The following is a 15,477-nucleotide window of genomic DNA, read 5'->3' as shown; positions in this document are numbered from 1 at the left end:
AGCGATCCTTGATGCCCATCCTGGCTGACTGCCTGGCTGTGGCTGGCTAGCTGGCTCTGATGGGGGGGGGCGTACAACCACCCATGATCACCTGTCACCTGGCTGGCTGGCTGGGGGGCTGGCTGGTGATGGGGGTGATCCCTGTCACCTAGCTGGCTGGCTGGCTAGCTGACTCTGATGGTGCACGCACCTGCCAATGGGGTCAGGTAGTGCTGGCGGTTGTCACAAAAGACCCAGGTCATCAGCACCACTCCTCACTTGTCACCCTAGCAGGTGGGCCAGCCTGGCATTGACCCATTGCTTGATAGATGAGGTCACATTTTGTTAACAGGCCATGTCTTTTGAGACTATAGTGTTTCCTAAGAAAATCAAACAAAATTATATTTTCTAACAGTCTGATCCAACTGAATCCTTTTTAGATGCCTTGACAGGAGCTCACGCCTTCCCCATTCTCTTTCAGTAGCCAAAGCAAGAAGTGATCCACTAACTGACTAATTAAGCCATTTTCATCAAGCTATCACAAGACTTCAACGTTGTGTTCAGTCATTCTGGACGTGTCTAACCATGTAAAGATTGAAGGGACACTGGACTAAGCACCACTATCTTATTTTACAATGTAATAGCAGATAGAATTGGGAACATGTATATGAGCAGATTGTTTCTCTTAGCTTTACAGTTCCTTGTTTCCATTTTGCTCTTTGTACTTTATTGTTCCATTGCCAATTTGCTTATATTCTCTGTGAAAATTGCCTTTTACGGAATGTAAGACGACTGATAAGGCACCTGTTATTTTGTTTAACTTTTGATACAAGTAATTCTCATGAGCATTTATCATTGCTACAGCACCACAACCAAGCTAGATTCCTATGCATTATTGAGTGTGTTGCATTGTACTTTAAACAACTGAGCCTGGGCTTCCATGTTATACAGTCATTAACAATGGATGAGTACAAAAATTCTAGCACATTTCCAGCTCTCCATGCATGGCTAAGAGCTTAAAAATAACATCTAATTCATTGGAGCGGGGGAAACAAATAAATGAGACTGATTTTTTTTTTGCTTCTAGCATCCCATGTTCTTAAACATGTCATAAGACTTTGAGCATAATACACTGGGAAGTTGCCCTGCTCAGGACCAGTGGAAAGGAGTGATTGTATATTCCTGACCATTTGGACATAATTGTGCAAGAGCATATCCCAGTAAAGTGTAGGCCTTGTACTGTATTCCTGGCTCCGTGATGAAATATAATGTGCCACAGTACAAACCTTTATTTTTTTGACAGTTCCTGTTATAATGTAGTGTATATCTATACTACCGATTTCAGCTTCCTGAATAGTGATCCTGGTTCTGTAAGGGGATTAAGAACTTCTAATGGAGCATTCACATCACTTTCTCAAATTACATTCCATTAATGGGGACAAGCATGAGAGTTAATGTGATATAAACTAAAATACCATTCCGATGCAGATAAGTGCATAAACATGATTTTGATTTATTTCTTTCTCTGGTTTTTTTTTTTAAAGAGCACAAAATTTCTAAATGCACAAAAGGTATGCATTTTTTACATTTGAATTTTGTTTGTATCAGTTCATCTTGGGCAAAATCCAGCCAAAATATTTCTGTTTGGTATATATAAATGTTGGAAGGATCCATTATATCAGCTTTGGAAGGAAACTCTGATTATATTATTTTATTAATCTCTCTGTTTGGTACTAGTCTGGTGGCGTTTGAACATTTAATTAATCTGATTTATAGAAACAAATGGCATTAGCACAACAGTGATTCCACAATGTCATAATCCTATGTTTTTGCTTGCTTTAATTTGATCTGTGATATTGGATTAGCTCAGTAAATTAAATTAATAAAACGCTGGTTAATACTTCATTTTCCAATGAAGCACACAGAATTTTAGAACTTTAATTGTGTGCATGTGTGCGATATGGAAGAAAGGAAGTTACTTAAGCCCTATTAAGTCACAGAGGACAGGAAACAGAGGGTAGATATAAATGGAGAGTTTTCACAATGGAGGGAAGTAAGAAGTGGGGTCCCCCAGGGATCTGTACTGGGACCGGTGCTTTTTAATTTATTCAGAAATGATCTAGAAATTGAGATAAGCAGTGAGCTGACCAAATTTGCAGATGATACCATACACTTTCAGGTAGTGAAATCCAAAACAGATTGTGAGGAGCTCCAAAAGGATCTCCCTAAATTGGGTAAGTGTGGTTCAATGTTGGCAAGTGTAAAGTGATGCATATTGGGATGAAAAAACCCAAATTCAAGTATACATTGATGGGATCTTTGCTGTTGGTGACTGACCAGGAGAGGGACCTTGGGGTCGTGATGGACAGCTCGTTGAAAGTGTCAACTCAATGTGCGGCAGCTGTGAAAAAGGTCCATTCCATGCTAGGGATCATTAGGAAGGGGATTGAAAATAAAACGGCTAATATTATAATGCCCTTATACAAAACTATGGTGTGGCCACACCTGGAGTACTGCTTACAATTCTGGTCATCACATCTAAAAAAGGACATTGTAGAACTGGAAAAGGTGCAGAAGAGAGCAACCAAGGTAATCAGGGGCCTAGAGCACCTTTCTTACGAGGCAAGACTACAACACCTGGGGCTATTTAGTTAAAAATCTAGCATTTTTTACTATTTGCATGTATTTCCATTTTATATTGGAACTAGCTGGACTGGCGCAGAGCATCTGCACCTCTAGTACTCTTCACAGCTTTCCTTTTGCCCCCTCACCACTGGTTTCTTCTTCCCCACTTTCCTCTCCCCTGCTTTCCTCTCCCTCCCTGCTGCCGCTTTCCTCTCACCACCCTAGCCGCTGCTCGCCTTCCCCCCTCCCCCAGCTGCCACTCGGCTCTTCCCCCCCATCCCCAGCTGCCGCTTGCCTCTTCTCCCCTCCCCTGGCTGCTGCTTGCCTCTTCCTCCCCACCCCAGCCGCTGCTCACCTCTTCCCCCCCTGCCCCTGGCCACCACTCTCATCTCCCCCCCTAAAACTTTAGGAATGCCGAAAGCCTAAAACATTAGGAACAAAATTATTGTATCCTTTTTTTCGTAGGGAAGCCCATCTTGGAAGCATTTAGTGAGGTACTTTGTGAAAAGCTTTTTGGAAGTTCAGCTATATAATTTCTACCAGATCACTTCTATCTTCAAGTATATTAACAACTTCAAAAAGGTTAAATTGTTAAAGGTTGGTGAAGGATTTTCTTTACAGTAGCCATATTGATTCCCCACCCCACCTTGCAGCAAAGCATGGTCTTCTCTATGTTTAACAATAGCAATTAACATAACAATATAACAATAAACAATAAACAATAAATATATAAATACAATAATGTAAATATAATAAATACATAACAATAAAATAACAATAACAATTCTGGCTTTTATAATGATTTCCACTTGTTTTCTTGACAGACTACAGAAAACTGGCCTGAACTTTTCTGCTCCCTTGGACCCAGTTTTATGGATTAATGCTACATTTGTTATACTCTGGTGAAGAAGCTGATTTGAGTGAGAAATGACATATTTCATTATAAGATAAACAATTTTATCTTTTAATTCTTTCAGAACTCTTGGGTATATACCAACCCAGTGACTTATTTTATAATTTGGCAGTGTGTCCTAAAACTTCTTTCCTCAAGTCATTTGTATGTCCTTCCAGCAACAAGCTCTTCAGGCATGGGTATCCGGGGAGAGCTAAGACCCACACAACACAACTTTTGCATGCAAGAGGATCAATTTTCAATCCCTGGCATTTCAAGGTAGGCCAGAGAATGACTCCTGTCTGAAACCCTGGTTGTCCAGGTAGACAGTACTGAGCGAGACAGACTAACGGTCTGACTAAGGCTTCTTCATATTTTGTTTGGCCAATCTAGTCTACTCTAAAGTGGTGGTGGTGTTTGGGATTGAGGCATTATGCCTATGAACAAACCGCCACTTTTTCTCACATCCCATTTTACACAAAATCATATATATAATAATGTACAGTGGTATAATGGGATGAAATACAGGTTTCCACTCCGCAAAGCCTTTCCAATGACCTTCTTTAATGTGCAATAAAAGTTAAATGTTAAAAGTTTAAAACTTAAAAACTAAACCACAGATGTAACAAAATAGCAAACATTTTGATGTAAGACATCATCCTCAGTGCTATATAAAGACAGCTGAGTTGTGTTATTAAATACAACTCCACACCATGATTCAGCTGAAGAACTGAAGGCAATCAACCAATCCTGTGCCGCTCCCAATATCACATATGGGGGACGGGGACCGTGGAAGGAGGGAAAGCTACACAAAAGCATGATGAATTTCATACACTCAATAACCAATTAATTTCATTGCTTCCCTCATTTCCTCTTTAACATTTATAGTTCAGTGCAACTGTCCTATATATATATGGCTTCTCTGATTTTTCGTTTCCTCACATCTGTCTCCACAGCCAAGGTGAATATCTTTGTATTCACTACTCTGCCTTGATGTTCTTCTTTACCATGCACTTTCCATGTTTTGTTCTATCTCTATTCTGTATGTCCGCCAGATGTCTTATATCTTTTTATCAGGGGTTGACCAGTTTCACCAATATAAAACTTCATGCACTCCAAGCAAACCATTTTATATATCACCCCTTTTGTCTTTATATATCATAACCTTTTGTCTTTTCCCTATTTCTCAGAGGAAATAGGGAAAATCAATGGTTATGTATTCCCTATTAAAGGAATACTAAATTTAGAGAAGGGTATGCAGTACTAAAAATCCCATATGTGATGGAAAGGTTTACCTGGGAGGCACAGCAGGTTCTTAAGAAACATGGCTTGGAGGTGAATGTTATCAAATCAAATCAAATCTTTATTGTTATGGTCATTCGACCAGCAAAGAATGTTATTTGTACAGCTCTGATGACCTTGAGACAGCACTTAGTAAAATCAAGACTGAGTGATAATACATGTGAAGACTGCCTAATCTGTGAGGATAAAGAGGGGAGTTGTCAGACAAAAGGGGTGATATATAAAATGGTAAGCTTGGAGTGCATGCATTTTTATATTGGTGAAACTGGCTGACCCCTGATAAAAAGATATAAGGAACATCTGGTAGACATACAGAATAGAGATAGAACAAAACCATGGGCAGTGCATGTTAAAGCTTTATAAGAATGTACATAATATATAATATTAATATATAATGTATGCTATATAAATTGCATTGTGAACAATTCACTGAAAATCGGTGTATAAATATTTGTACTGATGATAAATACTTATAAGGTTGACAACGTTGTGTGGGACCATTATATGACATTTCACTGATTATACAGCACAGGAGTGCTGGCATTGCATGTTTCATTCCCCTCCTGCCAACCCAACCCTCATCTACACTTTGCTCCATGCCCAACCATCTCCCTTTCTTATCCAAATGTTCTCCCATTTCCAGGTGTTGCATTTTTCATGGACTTTAGATTCAAAGTCACAGACTACTGACATTTAGCTCTTCTGTCAGCTAAAGCTGAAGTAGATTACACATCCTACAGTACTCTAAAAGTATTAGACACATACATTTTTAACACAGAGCCTCATACAAACTACTAAAACAATTTACTACAGTTTCAAAAACAATAAAATTGAAATATCAAAGAACCTTCAGTTTAATATAAGACAGGTGCTATCTGAGGTGAGCTGATTTGTTGGCCTGTGGGAGGTGGCAAGGATCCAGTGCTCCCAACCAAACTCCCAGTGGGTGCAGGGGTTAGAGAGGAGGGGCCTGATATGCTAGTTTCTCAGCTATGGTGGTGACACAAACTTTCTGTTGACACCCAAACCATGTCTTGGGCTGATCTTGGCCATTTATGGTCCAGTTTCCTCCTTCCAGGTAGGACTCCAGAATGGAATTCCTCATTATGCCAGGTGAGTGTCAACCCTTCAGTTTGAGCTCATTTCCATCTCTGTTTTTAATGATCCTGTGGTGGTTGTTGGAGGTCCAAAGGCAGGGGCAGGGTCCAGTTGGGAAATATTAGGTCCTCTGTTTCTGCAGGTTTCTGAGGCAGAGGATTGTCTTGGAGTATTGTCTCAGGGGTTCACTCAGTGTGCCCCGTTCTCCTCTGGTTCATGCTGGGACCTGAAGTAGTCCTCCTCTGAAAAGGAAGCCTCATCTGTTTTCAGTTCTGGGATGTAACAAGTCTTGAGCCAGAGCCAGAAAGTTTAATAACATTCCAAAAAGTGGATATATAATTTGGCCATTCTGCCACCAGAGAGTGAAGTTTGCAGAATAAATTAAAAAATGAACCACAAGTCAGCTTCCAGGGATGGGGAGTATTTCAATACTGGAAAGGCACAGAGAGCAACAGCTTAATGAGACAAATAGAAATTAATATTAAAGCTACAAGCATTGGTTACATAACAGCACATTAATAATGAAAGCCTCTTACATCTTTAATGCCTGAATATATATTATGGCCCTACAGAGGTCCTGCCACATTTGCAGAAAGAGCCACCCATTTTGACTATAGAGCATGATTAATAATTTAATGTAGATGTGGGGGGCAAGGCGGGGGGAGAAAACAACCCCTGATTTATTTGAGTCAATTTGTATATTTGTTTCTGAGATGGTAAAACTCCCTATGTGAACATCTTCAAAAGTACATCATCAGAGAAAACCCTTCACAACTCAAGTTTTCAATGGAAAATTTGATATTTGGGAGAATTCTGTATGGCAGAGAGGTTGTATCAGACAAGAGTCTCTGCATGGCAATATGATTAACTTGGAAACTACTTCTGAAATCAAGGTAAGAAGTGTTCCAGAACTTTTAAAATGCTTTTTATTTTTGAAATTACACAAATTAACAGAAGTCATAGTTCACGACTGGCAAGTTCTCTGGTGAGTCACACTGAAATGAATGTGGGGCTACACTCATGCACAGTAGTGAGGCTTCTACAGGAGAGCTTCCAGTGGTGGATTATGCCTTGGAGGACTCTTTGATAGCAATGCAGCAGGGTTGCCAAGCTTCTTAAGTAGAGTAACCTGCCGAGCTTCTAAAGGAGAGTACAGGAGAGCTGTGGAGAGCTGTACGTAGAGTACAGCAGCTATTGAGTTTCCTTGGCTGCTGAACTGCAGTGCATAAAATTGACACAGTAGACTGTCTGAATTCTTGTAAGGTATTAGCCCTGCTGGAGAGAGAGAGAGAGAGAGAGAGAGAGAGAGTGTGTGTGTGTGTGTGTGTGTGTGTGTGTGTGTGTGTGTGTGTGTGTGTAAAATTAACCGACACAGCTACCTACTATTTTTGTGCTGTCTTAAAGGACACCCCAAACCCATCACTTCTTGCTTCATCAGTAAGGTTGGAACTAAAATTTCTCCAAAATCAAATTCAAATGAAATTTTCAGGATTCAAGCCAAGGAGAAACTGAAAACTGAAGAGAATTGTGGGACTCCTCTCCAGGAGAAACATCAGTCTCATGGTTTATTCAGAATCTCTCAGGCAGGGATTTTCAGCTCCACTCTCCACTTTTGGCAAGCCTATTGAGTTGGGAAGCCCAATGAGGGTCATAATTGGAAACCTTCCTTGGAAACCCTCCTCCTTAATTTACTCTTTGCTTCTAGTATGTCATGCCAATTGTTCAAGCACATCTCTTGCAGGTATTTCATACCTGAAAGTTGCTCTTTGCTATTGTCAGTTGTTCTTAGCCAATGTTGGTGCTTGGATGAGATGTTGTATTTTTTCCAAGGCCATTGAATTGTAAATGTAAATAACTGAAAACAATCCATTAATTTTAAAACACACACACACACACTTAAAATGGCAGGTTTGCATTCAGTCAGCCTGCTTTGTACTCTTAATGATTCTGACTTTGAATCCAAAAGACAATCTACAGATTCTTATGTTTGCAGCCATTCTTCTTTGTCCATTGTTTAGCAGGCTGTGACATCATACTTCCGCCTTCCCTTGGAATTCTGAGGATAAACAGGTAATCCTATCCAGCTACCTAGTCTATTAGCCTTTGGGGTACTTTATTTTACTGTTTCTTGCTGTGTTTTGGAGTGTTGTTTTTTAAAATGTAGAGGTTAATTTATATATTGTTGGTTTTCAGTTGTTCATCGTTATCTGCCTTTGCAGCTCATGCTAAAAGGTGGAGTTAAAATGCTTTCAGTAAATAAATAAAGTGCTTGGTATGCAGAAGGTCCCAGGGTGAATCCCTGGTAACATCTTCGGTGAAAAGGATCCAAGTAGCAAGTGATTGGAAAGGCCCCTCTTTAGCCTGAGACCCTGGAACTAAATTGACCAAAGTTCTGACTCAGTATAAACCCATTATTATGAGAGGGGACAAAGCTGGTCAACCTGCTTTACACAAACAGTGGGACCCTCTGTTTTACATGCAAAAGGATCCAGTGTCAATCCCTGGCATCTCCCGCTTAAAGGATTTCAGTAGCTGTGAGTAGGTACTGCTCAGTAGCAGGACTGGGAAGGATCTCTGCCTGAGATTCTGGAAAGCTGCTGCAAGTCAAAGTAGACAATAGTGGGGTAGATGGGCCAATACTCTCATTCAGTATAAGGCAATTTCATACCCTGAAGCATTTGAGCAGGGATCATGGCAGAGCATTTGCTTTGCATATGGAAGGTTCAATCCATAGTTAAATGGATCCTGGTAGAGGTAATGGGAAAGAGACTCTCTGCTTGAGATCTCTCTGCTTGAGATCTGCCAGCGTGGTGTAGTGGTTAGAGTGCTGGACTAGGACCGGGGAGATCCGAGTTCAAATCCCCATTCAGCCATGAAACTAGCTGGGTGACTCTGGGCCAGTCACTTCTCTCTCAGCCTAACCTACTTCACAGGGTTGTTGTGAAAGAGAAACTCAGGTATGTAGTACAATGCTCTGGGCTTCTTGGAGGAAGAGCAGGATATAAATGTAAAAATAAATGAATAACAACAACAACAACCTTGGACTGCCATTGCCAGTCTGAGTAGACAATCTTGAAGAGCTAGTCTGATTAGGTGACTCCTTATGTCCTATACTTTCTTTAGGGACAACTTGTGATCATTGTTAAGATGGTTTTCATCTGAATTAGCATTTACATGTATTTATAGTGTGTTCTGTTAATTTTATGATTGCCATAGTTTTAAAAATGTGGTTAGTTTAAAATTTAAGATGTTAACCAATTCCTCAAGATGGGGACATCTAAGTGAAATCTAAATGACTAAACAATAAGACACGGACCTTCTCCCATCCCTGGTGCTGAAGCATGAGAGTCTAATCCATTCTGACCTCTACAAACTCAGCCAATTCCTTCCACTCCAGATCAACATTGTCTAGGTGGACTGTGTGACTGTGTGACTGTATTTATGCCTGTTCTGCATCTTGCTTTTGACAGTGGCTGAGATTCAAACAGTGGCATCACTATGTTGAAGGACCCAGTCTGTATTGTCCCTCAGTGGAAGGAACTCAAATGGCGACTTATAGATAAGTTGGAACTACAAAAGGTAATGGAAAACCTTATTTGAGAAGCAGAATGCTCTATCTTGGATGTGCAGTCTGTTTATGTGTGTTCTGAGAGAGGAAGGAAAGAGGGAGTGCATACTCCAAGTAACTGCACTTAAACACTTCCTTCCTTCCACAGTGCCTGTATGTCCTCCCTCCCTCCCTCCCTCCCTCCCTCCTACATTTCATTTTCCTTCCTTCCTTTCACATTTTCTGTCCATATTATCTCCCTCCCCTCCTCCCTCCCTTCCCCATCTCTATCTGTTTAAGGTATTTAAGAGAACGCCTTCTTCGGCATGAACCCCACCGCGCACTGAGATCTGCTGGAGAGGTCCGTCTGAAGCTGCCACCGGCTCGTCTGGTGGCCACTCAGGGACGGGCCTTCTCCGCTGATGCCCCAAGGCTTTGGAATGTGCTCCCTAGTGAAATAAGAGCCTCCCCATCTCTGACAACTTTTTAAAAAGTCTTTTAAAACACATCTCTTCACACAGGCTTTTAATTAATGTAGTTTTAATGGTTTTAATGCTGTTTTAAAATATTATTCTAAAATTTTAAATTGTTGTAATGTGTGCCCCCCCCCCCCGGTTTTGTCTTAACAAATCTTTTACTTTGTTTTTTATTCCGTTGTAAACTGCCCAGAGATGTAAGTTTTGGGCGGCATAAAAATGTTTAAATAAATAAATAAATATCCATCTCACTCTCTCTCCTTTCTATAAGTTCCCTTCTTTCCTTCTTTCTACTGATATTTTTTTTTACCCCTCCTCATGTAGACTGAATAGACTGTTAGGGATGTCCACAAAACCAGATTGACCTGTTTGATTTGAATTTGGACCAGCTTCAAACCAGGGTGGGTAGGTTCAATTTTGGTTTTGCATGAAATCCGACCTACCCGGGTTTAGTTCAAATTCAAAATGGTTCTAAAAGGTTCTACATAGGGTATAATGGGGAAATGAACCAGCCCATTATTCCCTATGCAGAGCACCTAGGGGAGCAACACCAGGGTGGGTGGTAGGTACCCAAATGTGCCAACTACTTCCCAAACCCTAAATCAATCAGACACTCCTGTGATTTTAATGGTTTTTTGAAAGATTCCCCCCCCCATTTTTGCATTTCTCCCATAGGGAATAATGGGGATATCAGTCCAGCTGTCAAGCCCCTGCCCTCCACCCCCACCACAAAAGCAGCAGGAGAGCCACCTGCACCACCAGACTCCGTATGGGGTGGCAGCACTGGCGGTGCACCCAATGGACCAACCACTGGTCATTGACCTGGTTCGGCGGCTGTAGGCTCCCCTGGATATGAAAGCCTTCATACCACCACCTCACCTGGGGCAAAGAACTCACCAATGGGGACCTGTGGAACCGCATGCCGTCTTCTCTGCCCTCACCCTGGCCTTCAACACCAGCTTGGGGAACCTTTCCACTTCTGCCTGCCACCCTTCTGTGAGCTCTGCTCACCACATGGTGCTCAGACATTCCCAAACCCTTGGGACTTTAAAATATTTTTTAAGAAAATACAATACAATAATGATACAATGGGGGGCAATTAAGGACGGGAACCTGCAAAAACAAGGAACAACCTGTAAAAATAAGAGACAATGTGTTAAAAAAAAAAAAAAGACACAGAAAAAATACCTTCCCCAATCCAAACAGGAAAGGAGGCCCTATTTTTAAAAAGCTAAGGACAAAAGGGGCACCCAAAAGAAAGTGCTTACCCTTTATTGTCCTGCAGTGAATCTTCTGCCCCACACACTGGTCAGGGAATAAAAAGCTTGCCTGGACAGTAGCAGGCTGGCAGATGGGCACAGCCAGGGTGTGGGGAGGGCAGAATGAGCAGCCTTCCAGCTGCCCACCCACCCAAACAAATTAAAATAACCACGGAATAAAATAAAATAAAAAGCTGCTGGGGGAAAAGGGCTGTGGGGAATAGGTGACGGGGGAAATTGAGGGAAAGTGGACAGAGGGGAGGCGCTGCTGGAGTTCTCTGGAGCAGGTAGTGTGCGAAGCACAGCAAGAGAAGGGTTAAAAAAAGAAAAGCACCAGAGAAAACAAGCAACCTCTATCCCCAACCCCCAAATAAAATAAAGCAACTGGCAGCTGCTGAACTGAGGACTCCAATCTCAGCTCAGCCCAGAATTAAAAAGCAGCAGACACCAGTCAGCACAGAAGCAAAAGAGGTGGGGGGACAGTGGGGGTTAGGGAAATGGGCCCAAGAGGCCTCTCAGGCCAAAGGGCCTGCCCCCCCCCCCGCCCCAGCCCAGAGCAGGAGAGGGGAGAGAGAGAGAGAGACAGTCACTCAGGGGGGAAAACAGCAGCAGAAGCGTGCACAGACAGTCACACTGGGGGTGTGTGGAGGTTTAAAGTAGAGGGGAGTGGAGGGAGAAGCAGAAAAACAGCCAGAGGGGGACTGAAGGGAAGGAACAAACACTACAGCATAAGTCTGCAGGCAGACTCTCAGCTGCATAAGCAGCAGCCAGTACCCAACAAGCCAAGGACTGCAGCAAGAGTGATTTTGCAAGGCCAGAGGCTTGCCTTTAAATAAAACTTGAAACTCCCTCCTTTTTCAGCCCTGACCTTTGCCCTCCCCCTTAGCCAACAGGGTGCCTGTTCTCAAGGAGTGGCACCACTGCAGAGCCTAGTAGAGAGCCAGGCTCATCTGGCCAATCAGGGAAGCATGAGCTTGGCAAATGAAATCAAGCAACACAAGTATCACAGAATGGAGGATAGAACCTAAAATGGAGGCTCAAGCCTTCATACTGGTTTGAACCAAACCAGGCTTGATTAGTTCGAACTCAGACCAGCATTGCTAATGCAATTCCCAGTTTGGTTCGACTTCGAACCTTCGAAGCAAACCGATTTGAATTCGAACCGGTTCTAACTCAAACCTGTTTGAACATCCCTAAAGACTGTGCTTTGTATAGTTTGGCTTCCTACCATTTTGGCTGTGCTCAGCCCACCTCTTCTACCTCCTTCCATTGACAGGGCTTACCAGAGTCAAGTGCAGGGACGACATTGAGTGACAGACCAATTATCATCTTCCGGTCAAGTAGCTTTCCAAGTCTCATGCCACTCATTGGCTTCTATTCAATCAACACCAGAAGCTATTTCGCATCCTTCACCTGGAAGAACACCAAGGGGAGCAAGAACAAGGTGAGAGGCTATAAAATGGCCTGTGGCAGAAGCCTCTGGGAGCATCCCCATCCTCCCATCCTTGAACATAGTCACCAATTTATGTTCTTCGATGTGGTCTGAGGGGATGAGGAGTGGTGCCTTGCATTCCCTATGTGGGAATGTGTCTCTGTCTTTTACATGGGTGTCACACATGTATGGAGACCATGTTGGCATCTCCCAAATTTCTGCTTTCCTGCTTTTGGTGGAAATCCTGCCTCAGCTGCTATATGTGGTCTTTCATCATCCACTCTCCAGTAGACTTCATTTGGCACTCAGAGCCTTGAGCTGCAGATAAAGTTTGTTTAGCCCTTTTCTTTCTATTTGCTCTCCTTCTCTTGCTATATCCCATTTTCTACCTTTAACTTTTATTTTATTCACATAGTTTCATTTCTCTCTTAGTGTTTTCATTTCTTTTGGTTCCCACTCCTGGAAGGGACACTAAGGCCTTCAGACTTGCCTGTGTTCTATGTCGGGCAAAACAACTTTTTAAAAGTGTGTCCATTGCAGAACTAAGTTGCCATTGACGGATATATCTTCTGTAGTGGTGATTTTGAAGAAGAAAAGGAAGCTCCAGCAACAGCATCCACCACTTCCGTCCTAAGATTGTAACTGACTTGCATGTCAATTGTGACATTGTCCTGCCGACATTTTTCAGAAATCCATCAACACCGCTGGAAAAGGCAATGCACACCTTAGATGTCAGAAGGGCAATCCTCTTCCACTTAAAGAGGACGCAATCCTTTAGAAAGACTAACCACCTATTACTTGCGTTCCAAGGATGCCACAAGGGCCAACAGCCATCACGCCAGTGCATGTCTGCCTGGTTGGTGGAGGCCATTAAGTGTGCATATGATTGTCAGGAGAAGACTGTCCCAAGGTCCATTAGGGCCCATTCGACAAGAGCGTATTCTACTTCGGCAGCCCATTTGGCTGGCCTGTGGATGACAGATGTTTGCTCAGCAGCTTCTTGGGTATCAGATCACACGTTCGTGAAGCACTATGCCTTGGACCTCAGGTCTGCAGTGGAGGCGAAGTTTGGCAGAGAGGTGTTGAAGAGGGTGTTACAATAGCATGCAGCGCCCGCCCCCAGGGAGGGCAACTCATTACTCAATCATTTTTATGAGTGTCGCTGGAATCACTATCCAGATAAACAGGTTGCTTACCTGTGACAGATGATCTAGTAGTGATTCCATGACATTCATAAATCCCACCCAGCCAGCCCCACTTCAAGCTGCATGCAGTATAGGAGTGACTTTAAGATCAAGGGACATGGCTTACGTGCTTTGTCGGTCAGCAAGAAACTGAATAGAGAGATGCCTAACCGCCACAGAAGGGTACTGCAGGCTCATGCAGGGGCGGTTGAAGGCATCACGAGGAGCTAACAGTGTCTGCCCTTGCATTCCCAAATGTAAACTAGCTTTGGGATTGGAGGGTGAACAGAAGAGCTGCATCAGTGGCTGAATTTCAATTAGCACCTCTACCTTCTACTTTTTCTTCTTCTACACAGACACTGAATCAGGTGTCAACACACCTTTTGCAGCTCTGGTACCGAAGGACTCAATTGAATCAGTTCCAGATGCGTTCCAGTGGAGACTTCCCAAGAATACCACCCTATATGACCTCATTCGCCAGAGTGAAACCCCAATGTCAAACTTGGTTATCCCCTCTCCAGCACATGTGATTATGTGCCAGATGATTGAGATGGCACTCCCCCTCTGAGGAAGCTAAGACACTCACCGGTGAGGCCAGCATGTCCTATGCTTGTTAAGACCTGCTTGCCTTGGGATCAAGACACGCACCATATGGATCAAAACCCTTCAGTTGATCAAGACAATATCAGAGACTGGGATTGTTATGGTTGGTACTATGGGGAATGTTATGCAACTGACTCTCCTCAAGATTTCTATTACTCCGATGATGGCAGAAGCACCTTCCCAGCACCTTCCACCATGCTTGGAGCAAGGAAGAATGGGATTTCAACCACTATAGACAGGACAATAAGACATTGTTCATCATATTCTCATCAGTACCAAGAAGAACCATGGTACAAAGAACACTGGTATGACTGGGACCGTGAGCCAGTGTGGTGTAGTGGTTAGAGTGCTGGACTAGGACTGGAGAGACCCGAGTTCAAATCCCCATTCAGCCATGAAACTAGCTGGGTGACTCTGGGCCAGTCACTTCTCTCTCAGCCTAGCCTACTTCACAGGGTTGTTGTGAAAGAGAAACTCAAGTATGTAGTACACCGCTCTGGGCTCCTTGGAGGAAGAGCAGGATATAAATGTAATAATAATAGTAATATAGATTGGTTTGGAAATTTCTACTGCAGTCGATTGAGATCTCACTCCTGAAATTTGTCCTGATCTCGATCACAGGACTGTAGAACTGCCCACCCACCATTACATGGGCAGGATAATCAGAGATGTGATGTGGAGCCCCTGAAGCAACCAAAGACCTCTCCCTCCAAGCTTGGATCTTCATCAGCAAATATGGATCCAAAGCTAGTTTCAATACCTGCAAAGTCTGATACCCTGAAACTGATTGGCCCTGAGACACCCAAACATGTCCCTTCAGGTTACAGCTGAGAATATGATTCATCAATGAGAAACCTCATTCTCTGTGTTCAGAATTGACTTCGTTGTGGTCTTCACCACAAGACCTTGTTGCTAACCCTAAACCTGTGTCTCCATGTGAGTATCAAGTCAAGTCAAGTCAAGTTTTATTTACGGTCCTAGACCAAACAATCCATGTAAAGCTCTACTAAAGCTCTACGTTACATGTCCAGAATGGCCACAGCACTTGTACTTAGCTTGGACCAGCAGCAGAAGGGAGAA

At 42.9% G+C, this 15,477-nt stretch overlaps 1 protein-coding gene and 1 long non-coding RNA gene across 2 annotated transcripts in view; one reads left to right on the top strand and one right to left on the bottom strand.

Annotated features, from left to right (window-relative positions):
• Positions 1–5,628: 5,628 nt before the first annotated feature.
• LOC128351795 (uncharacterized) lies at positions 5,629–7,882 on the bottom strand. Its single transcript, XR_008320043.1, has 2 exons — positions 7,649–7,882; positions 5,629–6,327 (listed from the first exon to the last, which is right to left on the bottom strand). It is a non-coding gene; the product is annotated as an uncharacterized LOC128351795 (long non-coding RNA).
• Positions 7,883–12,458: 4,576 nt separating this feature from the next.
• Positions 12,459–15,477, top strand: part of LOC128350529 (WD repeat-containing protein 87-like) — a 39,505-nt gene continuing 36,486 nt past the window's right edge. The window contains exon 1 of the mRNA XM_053308944.1: positions 12,459–12,622. Within this exon, the coding sequence (XP_053164919.1) occupies positions 12,536–12,622 (87 nt within the window). The 5' untranslated portion in view covers positions 12,459–12,535. The remainder of the gene's footprint in view (positions 12,623–15,477) is intronic.

Source organism: Hemicordylus capensis, chromosome 3 (assembly GCF_027244095.1).
Source record: "Hemicordylus capensis ecotype Gifberg chromosome 3, rHemCap1.1.pri, whole genome shotgun sequence".
In the NCBI taxonomy this organism is placed as follows: domain Eukaryota; kingdom Metazoa; phylum Chordata; class Lepidosauria; order Squamata; family Cordylidae; genus Hemicordylus; species Hemicordylus capensis.
This window is presented reverse-complemented; position numbering and strand designations above follow the sequence as displayed.